Genomic DNA, 19,781 nt, shown 5'->3' with positions numbered 1-19,781 from the left:
TACTTGAAACTTCTAAAGTATACTATTATATTATATCTAGTACCACGGTTTGCTGTTGATGTATAACGGGTTATAAGTACCTAATGGATATTGTGATAATGTGATATGATTAATTTGGAATTTATTATAGATACCTATTAAAGGTCAATTTTTTTCTTAATACCATAGATATAAGTATATAATAAGTCATATACCTAGACTGACATACTGTCTTCGCTCAGAATCGTTTTCCTTATACAGTGATATTATATCATTGAATTCAAATTTAATACTATCCATTATACAGTGACCCACTTGTAACCTACTGTACGTACAGCAGAACAACATCCATTTACCTATCTTTTTTTATTTTATTTTTTTTTGTGTCTGTCGTCACCTTTTAGGACAGGAAAAGTGTTTGGATTTTCTTCAACAGTATATTTTCTGATAGGAAAGTGAATCTAATAGGTACTTTGGGGGGGTCAAAAGTAAAATTTTTCCAGTAGTTTTCAAAGTCGCCGTGAAAAACAAAGGAAAAATTAAGGAAAAACGGGAATTTTTACGCAAACCCGATTTTTTACAAAATCGACTTTGGTTTTTGGTGTCACATTAAAAAAAATGTCTGTAGATACATGACATTTTCACTGGTTGTTTATACTTCCATTTTCTATACATGATAAAATTTTCAAAAAATATTGATTTGTTTTAAACCGTTTTTCCAATGAATGTCAGTAAAACTTTATTTGTTGAGTAAAAATACTTGAAAATTTAATACAAGGCTCCTACTATATTGTTACAATGACATTTGAAAAATATTAAAAATCCTGAGTCATAGTTTTTATTTATAAGCATTTAAAGTTCAAATCATGATAATACGGAAAAATCACGAAAATTGGCAAATTATTTTGAGTTAAGAATTCGTAAAAATTTTTCTTTTTAAATCTAAGATTTTAAAATGTAATACAAGATTGCTTATAAGATTATCTACTTTTATCAAAAAAAAAAAAATGTCTAAGAAAGTCAAATTAAATTTTTATGAGCGTTTGAAATTCAAAATTTTACAACATTGGATATTCACTCGATTTCTCATGTAGCGATTTTCTTATTTTGATGTAATTCAAAAACGAATAACTGTAGATACATGAAAATTTCACTAAATGTTTGTTTTATCAATTCTTATACTTTATATAATTTTCAAAATATTTTGACTTGTTTTGAGCTGTTTACGGACAATTTCATATTTAAATTTTTTTATTTTTTTTTCTATGAATATCAATAAAGTTTTGTCTGTTGGGCCAAAAAGTGTAAACATTTAATACTACTAATTTAATACCTCCTGATACATTGTTACAATAGCAGTTGAAAAATATTAAAAATACATAGGCACAATTTTTTTTTATAAGCATTTAAAGATCGAATTTTGACAAAATTTATCAAATTTAAAATTGAATAATTATTTGTAGTTAAAAATTTAGTATAAATTAAAAATTTATTTTGATAATTTAAAACAAGATTCTACGTAAGTTAATTCTGTTACCAAAATATCTAAGAAATACATAAGCACAGTTTATTTTTAGTCATTTTAAGTTCAAATTTGAACGAAATTACATATTAAAAAACTTAGAATAACTAATTTAGTTATTTTGTTGTGATTGTATAATATTATTTGTGGGTAATGGGTATTTACTTGAAACTTCTAAAGTATAATATTATATATCTATGATAGTATTACGGTTTGTTGATGTATAACGCGTTATAAGTACCTTATAGATATTGTGATATGATTAATTTGGAATTTATTATAGGTAGGTACCTATTATAGCCTATAGGTCAATTTTTTTCTTAATACCATAGATATAAGTATATAATATGTCATATACCTAGACTGACATATACCGTCTCCACTCAGAATCGTTTTTTTATACGATGATATTATATCATTGAATTCAAATTTCATACCATCCATTATACAATGACCCGCTTGTAACCTACTGTACAATAAATGACATCCACTTGCCCACCTTTTTTTTTTTTGAAATGTGTACCCTGTAAAAAAAGAAACCATTTGCGCTTCAATTTACTGCAGATGGAACTAATAAGCCCTCTATATTAGTTTAAGTATTACTTTGAATTGAACACGAATGCAAGATACTTTGTGTGTTTTGGTTTAAGTGTAACTCGGTTTAATTGCAATTCGATTCTGATGTAATTATATTCAACTAATATAAATCGGGTGCTGGGTGGCTGAAATTGGACTTTTTTTTGTTAATTTTTGTAAAACTTCGCTAATATTTCATACATATAACATAGGGTGTGATCATAGGCAGAAATCCATTACAATAATTTTAGGGGGGCTAATATTTTTAATGCGCCTGTAAGACGTGGAGCATCCCTAGCCACCAATCTTCTACAAAGTACAAACACTATTATAATTTTGTAATATGTACATTTTTTTTTTAACTATAAATTGTATCGAAACACTTCGACAGATACGTTTAATATTTTTTCATTAAATAAATAAGTATATGAAAAATGAAACAAATATTTATATAATTTTAAAAAGACGTATTTATATTTTATTTACATATATTGGCTATTAGAGTTCACCTGTAAGTTTTTTAAGTTGTTGACATGGTATTAAAAATATCATAAAACTATTATTGTAAGATCATTGCCCCATTATTTTAAGCGAATTTTCCAATAACCGTTATCAATACTTTTTGATAAAACATTTTTCAATATTGAGGATAGACAGTGAGTTTAAACGATTTTGAACCATTATAAAGCTCTCAGCCTTGTTTTTTATACAACTCATTAGTTATGAGTCATTTTTAATTAACTATTAACTATATATGTGTCTATATCAATACTTACTTAATACCTAGGTAATCAACAATCATAATAAAAAAATATTACATAGGTATAACATGAAAAACATCTGGTGGGCCCTCCTAAGCATCCCTTCCCCGTGGCTCATGTCCACTTTATACTTTATCCTTTAGGTATTTCTACGCCAATTTAAATTAAATTTGCAGGTACCATACCTTTATCCATATTACTATATTAATATATTCGACTAATATTATTATGTCAGGTTGTATAACAATTTAATGGTTCGCTAAAATGTAATGGACTATGTGCTCCTAAATCATGTTTAAGCTCAATATTGATTCATTACACATTTAAATGTTTAGTGATTGATTATAATATGGAACCCGGCATTAGTATGTATATATATATTACAGGTGTTGTTAACGCAATTAAACGTGTGGAATAATATCACCGCCATTGTATCCATGGAAACAATATATAAGGCATAGGAGACGTCTCGGGCAATATTAAACTGTCGACACATTTTCTTATTTTTTATTTCAGTAGGAACTGTGAAATTCGAAGAAAATACCTAGAAACAAATAAAATAGTTCTCCGCGTTCAGTGCTCATATCACTTTTAATTTCATAATTATAAGTTCCTGTTATTTCAATAATTAACTGTGAGTACCTATTAATTATGGTCTATACATAGTAACCACTAACCAGTAACCAGATATAGTATTACTTAACCACCCGATATTGTTTACTGCGACGCTACGCATAGACTGTTATGCGTAGGCCATATTTTTCTAATATTAAACTTAATATGTATATAATATAATATATTATAGTTATACCCTTTACCACGTGTGATGTAAAAGTGTTATAATTACGAATTTTAATCTATCGCCGACAAGGCCGCGTGTGTGCTACTCAATAATAACGACGATATTCGAGGACTTCACAGCCCGTTCTGCATGCAGGAAAATAATATGTTATATGCGAGTGATTATCGCGTTTTCGAGATAACTTTCCGGAAGTTCACCGGCTGCTAATCGCCGTAATAATAACTGAAAATAATTATCTCGACGAGTCCCTATGCATGCTGTATAGACGTAAAAACGGTACACTCAAAGGCATTGGGTCGAGGCATGAGGGGTCCGTATTCGACCGACGACTGATAACCGATCGACCGGACAACGACAATCGACCGACACTCAATATTTGGGTGGACAAGAACAATCGACTGATGGGAAAATTAACATACATATAAAATATAATATTAATTTGGTTAAATTTAAAATACCTACTATAATCCTAAGATACTTACTATAGTACTATACGGTCGTCGTCATGTAAATATCATGTCATGTCAATGTTATATAACATTCCACCACGATAGTGTCAAATTAGTAGTTCTCAAACGTTTTACTGAAGCTAATATAGCATAATTTATTATTGTAATTTTTTGGGTTGATCATTGAGGTATTAATAATAATATCACGGAGTGCGTGATCGAATGCAGTACGTGACTGTACGAAGTACGTTTTTAATATATGTTTTATATTATCTCTGCTGAACAGAGTAACAATGATAATGATCTACCAGTGTGATAATTAATTATTTTTCTTTTCTTTTATATTTACTACATTATTTAAATAAGTATTACCTTAATGTCTGTGATGAATAGTGCTGGGATTCATATGCAATAAAAAATGAAAAAAATATGCAATAAAAAACATAGGTATTTTAAATTCCATCAGACATTAAATAGTTTTTGTATAAAAAGTTTTGAAAATTTCCATAGAACATTTTTCAATAAATTGTCATAACAACTTAACTTTGAACTATTGTCATTCTTTTAAGTTGTTTATGCAAATGTTAAACTAAAATACCTACTAAATATAAAATTGTGTATCTACATGACAAATACGTGCCGTACTAACGATTAGTAACAACCATAATATAGTTCACAAGCCTATTAAGATAAAAACTTATCTTTTACGTGATATAATTACCTAAATAAACGACCGTGTCAGTTTATAAATTTGTATATGTATCACAATTAATTAAGCAATGCAAGTTATAGATCTTCGTAGATAAATACGATTTTGTATTAGTTTTTTTCAAATAATTAAAAACCTAAATATGCAAAATAAAAAATAAAAATGACGTATTATTAATTAATTTTATTCTATTCAATTTTGTATGAGACAAATCGTAGCCACCTGCTATAAGTGCAACTCAGCCACCTTGGTAGGCAATATGCGAAAATTCTATTTGTTGCATGCTTGTACACGATCTGCCCGAATTACCAATGTCAGCCAATAATAAATAAATACTAATTTCCACTAATTATTTCTCCTATAACCAAAAGCAATCACTGTTTGAGCACCTCCCTGAGTTTGGCCTACCTGGTCCAATTGTGAATCCAAACCATTCAAGGATCCACTCAAGCACAAACAAAAAATATCATCAACATTTAGTTTAGGAGTTTGAATACTTACACACCGACAGAAAATATATATATAGGTATTAAGATAAGGAAAAACCATCAAAATCGGTTCATTCATTCTAAGCCTGTGTGTATTTAGTAATTTAATACAATATTATAATATAAAATCGGAATTGTTAGAAAATAATTGGTTGGAACGTAAAAACTCCGAAAAATATTATTCTTGAATTCTGGAAGTATGTCTATTTGGAAAATATTTCTCTTCAAAAGTATTTGCGACGAAATGTATTTTGTTTGAAAGTATATTGTACCCGGACTACAAGTCTTTGGAAATTAAATTATAATTCGTTTCCGACATATTGACAATTGCGTACGAATTTAGTGCATTACGATTCCAAAGAAATATGTTTCGATAAAAATACGGTTCCAATAATATGTGTTTCGAGGTGGTATTTTTCTTCAATGATATGGTTCCAAATCAATAATTTTTCAACTTTTTATGATCCCCATTTCGTCTAAATTTAAGCTTAAAATATCATTTTGAAAGACCTGTTTATGTTTTTGCAGTTTTCAGTTACATAATTAAATACTTATTAGAAACCTTGTTTTAAGATTTCAATTCTAAGCTATAAAAATTGAAAATTTTGTAAATATTCAACTACAAAATAATTTTGTAGCTAATGTATGTGAACTTGATGGATTTTGTCAAAATGTGAACTTAAATACTCATAGAAAAAATCGTAACAATATGTAGTTAAAATTTTTAAATTGCTACAATAAAAATTTTTGAGGTACTTTGTATTACATTTTCAAATTGTTTAATCCAGCGAAAAATGTTATATCAATATTTATATAAAAAATGTGAATTTTAAATGTCTATAAAAAGCTCAAAAAGAGTCAAAATATTTTTAATATGTGTACCTATAAAATAGTGAAATTAACTTTTGGTTAACAATAGTTATGGTTATTCGTATCGAATTACAACTAAATAAGAAAATCATTCGATGTGAAATCGATAATTTACGGATGAATATTCTGCAATTCAAAAAAAAATTGAACTTATTTGTTAAACATAAAAAACTTATGAAGACATTTATATGAAATTTTCAAATGATAGCTATGAAAATAAAAATTGTTATGAATTTCCAACTACAAAAAAATTTAATAATAGTACCTACCTATCTACCTACGTTTAAGATATTAAATTGTATGATGTATAATGTATTATTATACTGTTTTATTCTAAAAAATTGTACTTGATTTCATGTCAATATGGTTATTAATACTTATTGTACAGTATTGAGACGAAGAAAAATTATTGAAAAACTGCATGTCTACATGAAATGCACATTTAAATTTTTTATAAACAATTATATAAATATTTAATATATAATAGTATAATACTAAATGTACCTACTACCTACTTACGTCCTAACTTCATCCCGGGATAAAATGAACAAACATAAAATACGGCCCTAAATTGGTATACCTATCTCGGTATTTGTGGTGTATATCAGCTCACAGACAAATCGGGATCAGTGTACTTCAGCAATTCGCTTTTTTAACTAATTCGACCGAGATTGGCAAGATTGAACTGTGGTAGGTTGGATTATGGATATAGTACTTGGTATATTTTTGAACATATAGGTTCAAATTACTCTCTAAACTTTCCCGATATCTCTATAAGAACAATCCCTGAAACTTTCGCCAAAAGTCGAAATGTGATGTTTAAGTACATTTAAGTATGTCAATTAAAAAAAAAATTAAACAATATTGTGTGATCAATTTATGTTTTAAATTTAAATACTTGACCTAATATATTTTTCAATGATAAAATACAATTTACAGGGTAATCAGAATAAGAGAAATAATATAACCCGTACGAATGGCCAGAAGAGGGGGAATAACAGTGCTACAAGAAGAAATTAATAACGATGATGATTGGACAAAAGTTATGGAACAACAAGGAATGTATGGTAAGACAACATACAATAATAAATTAATAACCAAAATAATATAATTTATTTTTATTTAGTAATTTGTTTGTTATTTTAGTCATTGACGTATATTCTGAATGGTGCGGCCCTTGTGTAGCAATGACGACATACTTAAAAAAAATCAAAATGGAATTAGGAAACGAAAGTCTACGTTACGCCATAGTAAATATTCTATACCTATTATATGTTCAATATTGTATAGGCTACACGACCAATTGAAATATACCTATAGCAAAAGTCAAAACATAGTTGAAATGGAATAAAATGATAATATTTATATATATGTAACTGAATAAGTTAAGCGTTCCGAGTTTTAATTTTTAATAGTATGGTAATAACAATGTTGTATTGGTTACTTGCAGGTTAACACCAATTTACCGATTACCAATTTCCTACCTATATCTTAAATAATATAGCACTGTTTCTGTCGATCTTTCTATCTAGATATTGGTATGCATATTAAACGTATAGTTGATATAAAAAGTTGTAATAATTTAATTTGCTAATGTCTTTTTTAAGAATGGAAATATAATTTTATATCTATTGAAATCAAAGATTTATTTACAATATGAACTTACAAGTAACACAATAAAACAAATTAGTTGCATACGTAGGTAATATACAATATATTAAAAATTTGAAAATATATCATTCAATCATCAACTTCAAATGAAGTTTCTGGTAGAAAATTGGATCTAGTTTGTACTTGTGGGGGTTGGTCAAAATTAGAAATTTCCCACTAGTTTTCAAAATAATCATAAAAAACTACAAAAAATAGGCTGATCACCATCTACGCTCAGAACTGTTTTTCAACGTCTGCAATGATTTATTATTGAACTAAAATACCTATAACACATCTATTACAGTGGCCTACTCAATGACATATAGTATACAACAGAGTGGTCATATAAATTTTATTTTTTATTACTTATTATGTTTGAGTAGTTCCAAAGAAAAAAAAATAATTTTCTTTATATTAGTTTATTATAACTTTAAAAGTATATGGGAGAACAATGTGTGAAGTTTACCACTTAAGTGGTTAGAATTTAGAAGAATTAAAAAGAGCAATAAATGTATTGATTTTACAATTTTTACAAGCATTTTAATGCTTCAATTATCTTCAACAGCATCTTCTCTGGTAAGAAAGTGAATCTAATTGGTACTTTGGTAGCTCAAAAGAAAAAATAGTTTTCTTAAAGTGTCAGGAAAAACAAACAAAAAAATAAGAAAAAACTGATAATTTTACGGAAAACCAGTTTTTGAAAAAATTGATTTTGTTTCTTGGTGTAATTCTAAAAAAAATTACCAAATTATGAATATTGATGAAATTTTTACTGAATGTTTATATTATATAGCAATTTCTATGCATCATTTTTTTTTCGACTTTTTTTGCGCTATTTGTAAGCATAAGATACTTTCGTATTTTATTAGTTTTTTTTTAAATATTGTGAATAGAAAATTTTTCAGTTGGTTAATTCTCCTGATCAAGTTTTCAAACTTGAAAATGTTATACAACGTTCCTCATAAAATTATGTTCCTGGAGGCTGGAATTTAAAAAAAAGATGAGCGAAAATCCACAATAATTTTTTATGAGCGTCTGAATTAAAATGTTGACAAATTCATCAAAAAAACGGAAGTTGGCATATTATTTCGAATAAAAAATTAATTAACATTTTACATTCTGAGCGGAACGATGAATATATTGGTTTTACAATGATGTGTGTTTTTTATTTTTTATTCATTTTTTTATTTTTGTGTCTTTATCATTGTTTGGAGCAAAAAAACTACTTCGATTTTCATCAACAGTATCTTGTTGGATGAGAAAGTGAATCTAGTTAGTGCGTTCCAGAAGGATCAAAACTCAAAATTCTCAATAGTTTTTAAAACCCGGAAATTTTTACGCAAAATCGATTTTGGTGTAATTCTAAAACAAATTACCGTATATACATTCAATTTTCACTGGTTGTTTATATTCACATTTTCTATACACAATAAAATTTTCAAAATATTTTGATTTGTTTTGAGCTGCTTACGGACATTTTCAGTTTAACATTTTTTTTTTCTTCTATGAATGTCAATAAAATATTGTATTTGTTGGGTAGAAAAGCTTGAAAATTTAATACAAGGCTCGTAATACATTGTTACAATGACATTTCAAAAATATTAAAAATCAATAGTCACCATTTTTTTTTTATAAGCATTTAAAGTTCAAATGTCGACAAAACACGTGATAATCACGAAAATATGCAAATTAATTTGAGTTAGAAATTCATAAACATTTTTCTTTTTAAATCTAAGATTTTGGTATACAAGATTCCTCATAAGTTTTTCTACCTTTATCAAAAAAAAAAATGACTGCAAGAAAGTCAAATTAAATTTTTATGAGCTTATGAAGTTTATATTTATACAACATTGGATATTCACTTGATTTATCATGTAGCAATTTACTTATTTTATTGTAATTTAAAAACGAATAACTGTAGATACATGACATTTTCAGTAAATGTTTATATTCCCATTTTCTATACACCATACAATTTGTAAAATATTTTAACTCGTTTTGAACTGATTACGGACAATTTAACATTTTTTTTTCGATTTTTTTCAATTAAATTTTGTTTATTTTGTCATAACGCGTAAAAATTGAATACAAGGCTTCTGATATATTACTATTACAGTATTTGAAAATATTAAAAATACGTAGACACAATTTGTTTTTATAAGCATTTTGAAAAAATTTACCAAGTTTAAAATGTAATAATTATTAGGCGGTTAAAAATGTATCAAATGTTCAACTTTTATAGCTAAAAATTTAAAATTTAAAAGAAGATTCCGCGTTAATAATTGTTATATAATAATTTATATTATCACATTAATACGCATTATGACAATAACAATAATTAGAATATTAAAAATCACCTCGATGGAAGCCTAGTAAACTTGTTAATCAACCATAATCTGTTTTAAAAATTAAAATCCGTCAAACCAAATTCCTCCTGTTTTGTCTGGCTTTTTGCCATCTGGTCTAAAAGTCACTTTTTATTTATCGAGTGGAGACCCCTTGATAGGAAAAAATCCAAAATGACAATTGTCTATAAATATTAAATAGCTAATAAAGAGTCAAATATTTTTTTAATTACATATATTTAAAATACTTATTTTATAGGATATTATATTATTATTTTTACATTTAATTCACTTGGTCACTATACAGTTATTTGTTTTTAATGAATCGATTTTGTTAAAAACTGGTTTTGCTTAAAAATGCCCGTTTGTTGTTCCCTGCAATTATTAAAAAAAATACTGAGAATTTTTAATGTTTACCATCCAAAAGTTGTAGATACCAATAAGATATTATTCCCTACCAGTAAATATGTGGATGTACTAAAAGTCTAAGCATTTTTTCTTCTGTATATCGTGTAGGTACCTATACAAACAAACAACAAATAACACACATCATTGTAAAATCAATACATTTAATGCTCCGCTCAGAATCCAAAATTTTGTTTCATCACGATAATAATTGTAGGCAAAATCTGACGAAATAAACGTGTTAGAAAGATTTCGAAATAAAAGTGAACCACATTGGATGATTTTTTTTGTAAGTACATATATTTAATTAATAGTCAGTAAGACAAATTTTAAAATATATTTAATATAATTTAACGTACTAACTATAAATTTTTATTTTTTCATAAATTATAAAAAAAAAGGATGGGAAATTGGTTAAAGTCATTATTGGCGCCGATGCTTCTAGACTAACACAATCAATAGTGAAGGAGTTGGATCAGTATGTTAAGTACAAGAATGGAGAAATTTATAAGGAGTTTGTGAGTATACAATATGGAATTCGTATTTTTGTGCATGGACAATTCTGTGGTTGAGAGCCAAAAGCTGATATGTGAAAAAAATTTAACTTTTTAGAGAGCAATTTAAAAATTTTATAAAACCTAAAAATTTATTTTTTTCTACATATCAGCTTTTGGCTCTCAACCACAGAGATTTAGCGTTGATTTATACCTAAATATTAAATTTTTATAAATTAAGATACCAATAAGTAAAGTGACTGATGAGGAAAAAAAAAGACTAATGGAAATTGAAAACTATCAAAAACAGAAATCAAGGAAAGAAAAAATGATTAGAGGTTTGTGTTTTTTTTATTTTTTGACTTTTGATTATGTATACTCAATACTCAGTTATATTGCTGGCTCACTGCTTATTAATCTGCAGTTTGCAGTCATCAAAAATAACTAAATAATATTAATCCGTGTATAATATTATATAATATAGATAGTTATAATATTAAAATCTAATATACTTAGGTAATATAGTCAGTCCAATAGCCGTAGAGGTACCTATATATTTTTTAATAGATTCTCATACATTTCTCCTATTGTGAATGGTACAAGTGGGTTTTTAACACAACTTATAAATTCGATGATTTCAGATCAAAGAATGATGAAAGTAAGAGAACGGGCTTTGAGACAATTTTCGTATAACATCCAAATGCAAACGTGTGTCATGTTTTTCCCTCACACAGTCAAATACATAATGGTGGAAAAACCAATCGAAGATGGCGCCGAAGAGCTCGAAGAACCTCCTGAACCTGTGATGATAGAAAAAAGGGTTTGTGAGGTGGCAAATTCGTGTGCTAGTAAGTATGAGGAACTGATCGTTATTGAAGCTAAAGAAGTAAAGTTGACGGAAGAGAGTTTGTACCAGGTAAATATAAACATTTTTTTTAAATATTACGGTCAGTCAGAATAATAATATAGCCAGTAAAAATATTCGATGATATTGAAAAATCATAAAGTATAACCAAAAAAATGTATATCTTAGATAGGAGCAGAACAATTTGATGAAATAATAATAGAAAATATTTCAGTAACATAAAAAAAAAATTTAGGAAAATCTTCAAAATATAATATAATCTACCGAATATTTTTACAATATGTCAATATGTATTATATGGTATATATTATACATGGTATACAACTGAATATTTCAGACTAAATTTCTCATATACCTAGACAAATGGCATCGAGATATAAACTGATTATTGTACATTTCGAATTATACTATTCGCTTGTCTAATAAAATTGTTTTATTGACTAGTTTGTCGATTGGAAATTATAGGTATATGAATTATATATCATCTTACCGTTGTAGTTGTTTTTTATGGAAAGAAAGTTTTTGGAAAGTTTTTCGCAAGAATTGGTCGATGAGCTGTTGAGTAAAAAAGTGTATTCTGTAATGTTGTCAATGCCTACTGTCAAACACGACACCATTTCCGAAGAAGCAGTCGAAAATGCACATGTTCCGGACTTAATGGGAGAAATAGAGTTAAAGTTGAGCAAGATAATTTATGGTAACGGAAGCCCATTAAACCCTAGTCCGGATTCGTAAGTACCTAAACTAAGTATTAAACTAGTAAGTACTAAACTAAGTACGTATTATGTATGTTGCCTATTACGTATGTGTGGTAATGTATACGCGTTAACGTATAGTTATCAAGAAAATTTAAATTTAATTTAAAATAAAATATCATTTAAAAAAGGCGCATGGTCTTTTAGGTAGCCCTGGGTACCACTCTGCCAGTGGCGTGTAACATATAGTGTTCAAGCTCTGCTCAGACACACCTTAAATATGGGTGGGTGGATATTGAAAGAAGAAAAATACGACATTTTATAGGTCAGTATAACAATGTTATGAGGGGTAGGTTACCTACAATATTATTTGAGCAACACTATTTTTTTTATGATACACGCCACCGCGCCCTGCTGTACATTAGGTGTCATGTGGGGTCACTGTAATGGATGTACTAAATTTTAATTCAACAATATTATATCATTATTCATTGTATAAGAAAAACGGTTCTGAGCGAAGACTTTGTATTACTAATTAGTAATTACTAAATATATGATATATTATTTAATATTTACCTATATTGTTATTTAAGTTAGTAATCTAATTTATTAATAGTAAGTAATCGATTGAATTAATTTTTGCTTAAAACATTGCATTTGAAATATCGTCATTGTGTGTATAAAATATGTATTAAATATTTCAAGTACCTACAACGAAATACGAATACTATTTTTAAATTACAAGAAAATAACTAAAATTGTTATTCTTTGTTAATATATTTTACTTCGTCCAAATTTGAACTTAAAATTTCTATAAAAAAAAAAGTGGTTATTACAGTATACAATACTTATGAGAAACCTTGTTTTGAGTTTTTAACCCTTTAAGTTATAGCTATAAAAATTTAACATTTTATACATTTTTAAATTTTTAACTACAAAATTATGTAAATTTTCATAATTTTGACTAATTTTGTCAAAATATAAACATTAAACGCTTATAAAATAAAATTGTGACTAGGTGTTTATATTTTTGATATTCTTTAATAGGTAAATTAACTACATATTAACTAGTATGAGGAGCCACTATATTTCTATGTATGTGCATAAATATTGTTATTTATTATTTACATATATAGTGTATAATGTATATTATTATTCATGACTGTGGGCACCAAAATAATAAATTATAGTACAAAAATGTATTTATTATACTTTATTAATACATTTTTATTTAAATAAAGAAATTACAAAGTGACATATTTTTAATTCATAAATGTGTATAACGATTAACGGTATACCTATATTATATTCATTAGGTTAATTTTTGTAGGACACTCGTATTTTAATGTTTTTTAATACATATGTAACAACAATTTAGTCTGTAATGTCACTTCAGTTAATGACCAAATTTAATATAGACTTGCAGATGTACATGCGGCGGTAGACGAATACGGACGAAAAATACCATCAATATATACCCCTAGAAATCCTTTAGGTAAAGCTTCAGCACTCACCATTTTGTTCGATAAATTCTGCCGAAACAATGGATACATCGAACCCCAGCCACCTTTACCACAGGTTAGAGAACTAACAGATATTTAGTAGCCGGTAGATATTTTTTGTTTCCTATATATTACAGTGTATATACAGAAACCGATAATGTTATTAATAATTATTATTTCACTTATTTGTTGCACTGGTCGTAGAGGCGCATTTAAAAAAAAAATTAAGTACCTATATTTTGTCATACACTCACTTACACACATATATGGTGTATTACTTTGCAGTACCTTATCATTTTCGATATCAACAAATCAAACACCTTGTTACCGATCATCGAGGATATGGAAGACACAATCATCTACTACGGGTTTTTCCGTAGCGCCGATCCTGAAAACCCCAAACTGTTGTGTAAAGACCCTGAATTGTTGTCTGTATATGGCATGGACAAGATTGGGTAGGTATCTTATATTATTATAACAATATAGTGCTCAAATATACCTACTAAGATTAAATAAATACAAATGAAGATCGGTTAGGCAGCCACTAAAATTGTTAATGGTTTACAAAAAAATATTAGATAATAATATATGAACTAACAATGCGTAATAATTATCAGGGTGTTGAGCATTCCTGTAATTTACGCAGTTTTTGTTTTTAATTGCGTTTGTGCATTAAAATGTAATCCACGTATCTGACCTTTCGTAGTGTTTCGTCACGCATAATATTATTTAGTTTCTAGACATAGATGTTAGCTTTCTGGAATTTGAATTTTAAAATGCGCGCCAGAAATAGTTTTTTAGATACTTGATAATAATTAATAGACATAAACAGGCAACAGCACACGGGCTTATCCTACTGGAGGACACGAATAACAATAATAAGTAATAACTAATAAGTCTATCCTTAAACTTTTCAATAATACATTGATAGTTTGAGTTTAACCATGATTTATCTCGTGATGGTATTTAGATATTAATCATATTTCGCGGTAGTGCCTAGATATGTTATTGTTGATTTATCAATATAATACTATCAAATTTATTTTTATCTATTATAAAAAATCGAATTTTAAAAAAATTAATTGGAAAAAATGTTTTTGGTGTGCTCAAACACGGAAAAAAAACACAGTATATCATATTATTAAACACATTTTTAGTTTTACATTTTATATTTTTCCATATCTGCGCTAAGATAATAGTTTATGATTTTTTTTTTAAATTTTATCTAGGTATATATAGTAGGTATAATAAATATAAATATTATATTTTTTATACAGCAAAGAGGCTAAATTGGTGTTGTCTGTGCTTATGGACGACAAGGACAAGAGTCTGTTGCGGTTGGTCGACATTGGTCCGATATACGTGAGCCCGGATCACGAAGCGGGCATCGACGATGCTAGTAAATTTTTCCCATATAACTTCGACGAGATGGACGGCGAGATAAAATTGTGGCTGGCACAGCAAGAGATTCGGAACGAGGAGGATATAGGCGCAGAGTACGAATTATACGAAGGTGATGAGGGAATTATTGAAGAAGAGTACTCATCGCAAGATCAGCAACAGGTTCCAGCGAATTAGAATGTCTTCGATTAATATTATGCAAGTTTGATTATTTCCAAACATTGGCATGGATTCAGGATTATATTTTGGTCTCAATTATTAACTATTATAATAATATGTGTATATACATAATTGTACATATTATACCTATATTCCATTATATCCACAGTAAATATTTTATAGATACCTAATCATACTATTATAATGGGAAATATATAGTACGGGTAGAATTGGGGTCAAATCAGTTTTTAACAGGAGATGGCAAAAATTTTGCCTGACAGCCAGTTCAGTCTATATATATATTAATAAGTATTTTATGATATATTTTTATTGTTATTAAATTAATTTATTTTACTATTAGTTATACGGCTTAAGTTTAATACATTTTTGCAGAAAACATTGCATTGTGTATATAAAATATAATAATATATAGGTATCCACTATTAAAGTTTCATGTACCTATTAAGTTACACCAAAAAAACTAATTTTGCGTAAAAATTCCATTATACCTACTTTAATTTTTTTTTGCATTTTTCTCGATTATTGTGAATATTAATAGGAATTTTACTTTTGACCATCCCAAGTACCAACTACATCAAATTTACTACCAGAACCCGCTCTCGAAATTGAAAATTTAAGATTTTTACTGATTCAAAAGGTGATGACAAACACAAAAAAACTCACATCATTGTAAAATCAATAATATAGGTAATTTATCATCACTTCGCTCAGAATTAGTAAAAAGCTTATTAATAATATTTAATAATCAATCTTATTAAAAATAATTAGGTACTAAAAGTTTCTAAAAACATCTCTATCAGCTATGGAGTGGTTTGACTCGCGTGAGTGTTGTAGTAACATTGTAGAAACATTGAGAATATAATAGAATACATATTATGCTGTGATTATGATTGCCATTGAACGTATTTACTAATGGTACTGCGACCGCCGACCGTATCTGACGATACGGAAACTGAGAACGAGTAGCGACCAGCCCGCGCGCCCCTGGTACTCTGGAGTCTGTTTCGTCGGAGTCCTCGGTTTCGCAATCGGAAGTACTTTCCTACAAAAAAAGTAGGCGCGGCTAGTCGCGGCGACCGGCCGCTCCATACTGCTCACGGATGAGTACAGCCGCCGGTCGCAGCGACTCTAATGCTGTTCCATTGCAGACAACCATTTTAAAAAAACTGACTGCAATATTATTAATATTAGTTACCTACTAAAATTAACAAATGACAAATATTAAATTAAATCAAATATTTAAATCAAATGTTTAAAAATATGTAAAGAAAATCTTAAAATCTTAATAGGATTATAGGAAATTAGATAGTAAACGAAAAACTATGATTTTAATTATTTTGTTATAGTTAAAAAATGTTTTTCATGTGGCTGCAGTAGTGGTATTTTAATAGTTTTATGTATATTATTATATTTTACTATATTATGTATATATAAAATTATATTTTAGGTATTGCCTATTGCAATTTATACCACATTACCACGTACCCATTTATTCGTTAAATCGGTATTCACTCAAAAGTTATAAAAACAATAAAAATAATATGCCTAATATATTATGATATACCTATATGACATGGGTAGGTAAATATTAAACTATTATAATAACTAATAGTAGGTATAATAAATGCAATGTTTTTGACAACTTACCGTATTACTATATATTACTATAATAGTAATTTTAATGGATAATATATATATAGTCCCTGCATTTGATATACAGTTTAAACTAGTAATAGCCTTATTAAACTCATAAGTGTGGTTTAATTGCCATGGCGTACGTAATTTTAATGAAGTGTTACCCCCGGCTTAGCTGTAATTGTGTATCAACGGTACAGTACCATTGATTATAGTTTACAAAAACTAGTACCTATTTATAATCAAATGCTGTAACTAAAGGATTTTGAATAATGAATAGTAATATAAAATATAAACTTATATAGGTATAGTAATATTAACGATAAGATTTTTCCTGCATAGAATCGTTTTATGAACGCAGTGATTTATCATTGAGTACAAATTTAACACATTCATTACAGTGACCTACACAATGATGAAGTACAATTGGCACCAATAGGGTTGCCCCATATTCACACTTACGTACAAAAAAAGTGGTGATTTTAATCGATTTTAACGATTAATATACTGTGTGATTATATAAAATATTAGTTTAAAATCCAAAGTATAGTCAACGAGAACATGATATAAATAATTATAATATTAATGCGTGTTCCGAAAACATAAAATAATATTATTCACGCCGTAGTCACCGAAATACTTTAAATTTTTACTATAGTGTATATAAATGTAGTAATATAGTTATAGTATAGGCACACACCGACTGGATAATATTGTAATGTATAGGTATGTATTATGTGTATAGTGGTATGTGTAACTAAATCAGTAATGATCGTGTTCGCCTGACAAATATTGTTGAGGTATGTATGTACTATGTAATATAAAATATATATGATAGAGACTATAGTGAGCACCGCGATTAAAGATAGTACGTATATGTGATTACTATTATCTTATCGTCTATTGATAGCCGTGCTAACTGCTAGTGAGTATGTGTATAATATATATTATATTATAGGTACCTATGTGTTTGTGAACAATACGAATAAATTAGGAAAAGTTTTAGATCACTTTAAAAAAAATTAGCGAAAATTGTGACTATATTTCTCTATACAAATAATAACAAAGAAATAATCCTGAATAGGTTACTTAATAAAATTAACTTAATATAATTAACTTAAGTCAGCTATTTGGCTTGAGTGGAGATTCTAGGAGAGGGCGGGAAGGGTGACCATAGGGCGTAACTAGACCCTATGTTAGCGGGGGGTGGGTTCTTCCGCCATAATATGTTTATAATAAGTAAATTACCTAAGTGGAGTGCTCTGTCCCCACACTTCCCAAACACGTTACATTAATTATTTATAAATGTAATGTAAATGTAAATCAATAAATTAATATTTTATTTTATTATTAATGCGTCTGTATAATCATTAAAAAGTGGAATGAAGAGGTAAACATTAAATTATTAAAATATGTTATTTTAATTAGGGACAAAAATTCAAGGTTTTAATTTTTTTATAATACTATATTGAAAGTTAAAGGATTGATTTTGGTCACATAATAATAATATGTATATTAGACTAGTGTACACTAGTCATTACAGTTTAAGCCTCTGCTCACTGATAGCTCAGTACCTATTGGCATTTAAAAAAAAAAAAATGTTTCAATAGCTATATAATATACAACTTAAAGAATTGATTTCGAATAGAGTTGCCCTTATGTAAGTATAAATTCGATGCATTGCTAGAAATGTTCTTTTACTAGATTTGGAACTTGTTGGAACAGAAAGTGATAAATGTATAGGTACCTACATTTAGAACAATAGGTAGGAACCTACTATAGTTTTTTGAACAATATTTCTTAGCTTTTAGACGTTTTAAATTACCCTGGTGATTGTTAAATGATAATACAATTAAATGATTACTAATTGGTTATCCAACCAACATTTTTGATTTTAATTCAGTTTCATTTATTTTATATTTATTTAAGCCTAAAAACACGAGAAAACAAAATTTAACTTATTTATTATAATAATAATAACGATGTTGACCAGAATACGAACCATCAGACAACCATTGTACTTATGAAGATCGAATGACGTCATGACGATAATAAATTATATTTAAATAAAAAAATATAACAACAGATCCTATAAGCAGGCGGGCGCAGCGATTGTCGTCCCGTCAATCATTAGTCGTTAAGCGTATCACCATTTATATATTATTAATGTTACAAAAGTAAAATTCTGAGTCTATTATTCTGAGTGGTGAAGACTATTTTTGTGTTAACTTTATTGGCAACTTATGTGTAGTATGTAGTAAAGACTACACGACATTTTTTTATATCAAAAAACAAAAAAAAAATATTTTAAATTATTGTTGGTGGAAGTGGAATTATGACAGCGGGGGCTAAAATAAAAGGCTCAAGCCTCCTCCTAGTTACGCCTACGAGGATGACACCCCCAGCGTAGAAAATAGGAAAAATGTTTAGCGGGACTCAAGCCTAACACATTT

At 27.9% G+C, this 19,781-nt stretch overlaps 1 protein-coding gene across 1 annotated transcript; it reads left to right on the top strand.

The window, feature by feature from the left end:
• The first annotated feature begins 13,999 nt into the window (after window positions 1-13,999).
• LOC100571453 lies at window positions 14,000-15,919 on the top strand. Its single transcript, XM_029485625.1, has 3 exons — window positions 14,000-14,188; window positions 14,398-14,567; window positions 15,390-15,919. The coding sequence occupies exons 2-3, from the start codon at window positions 14,455-14,457 to the stop codon at window positions 15,688-15,690; spliced, it is 414 nt and encodes a 137-aa protein (XP_029341485.1). The 5' UTR covers window positions 14,000-14,188; window positions 14,398-14,454; the 3' UTR covers window positions 15,691-15,919.
• Window positions 15,920-19,781: the final 3,862 nt, after the last annotated feature.

This window comes from Acyrthosiphon pisum, chromosome X, assembly GCF_005508785.2.
Source record: "Acyrthosiphon pisum isolate AL4f chromosome X, pea_aphid_22Mar2018_4r6ur, whole genome shotgun sequence".
In the NCBI taxonomy this organism is placed as follows: domain Eukaryota; kingdom Metazoa; phylum Arthropoda; class Insecta; order Hemiptera; family Aphididae; genus Acyrthosiphon; species Acyrthosiphon pisum.
This window is presented reverse-complemented; position numbering and strand designations above follow the sequence as displayed.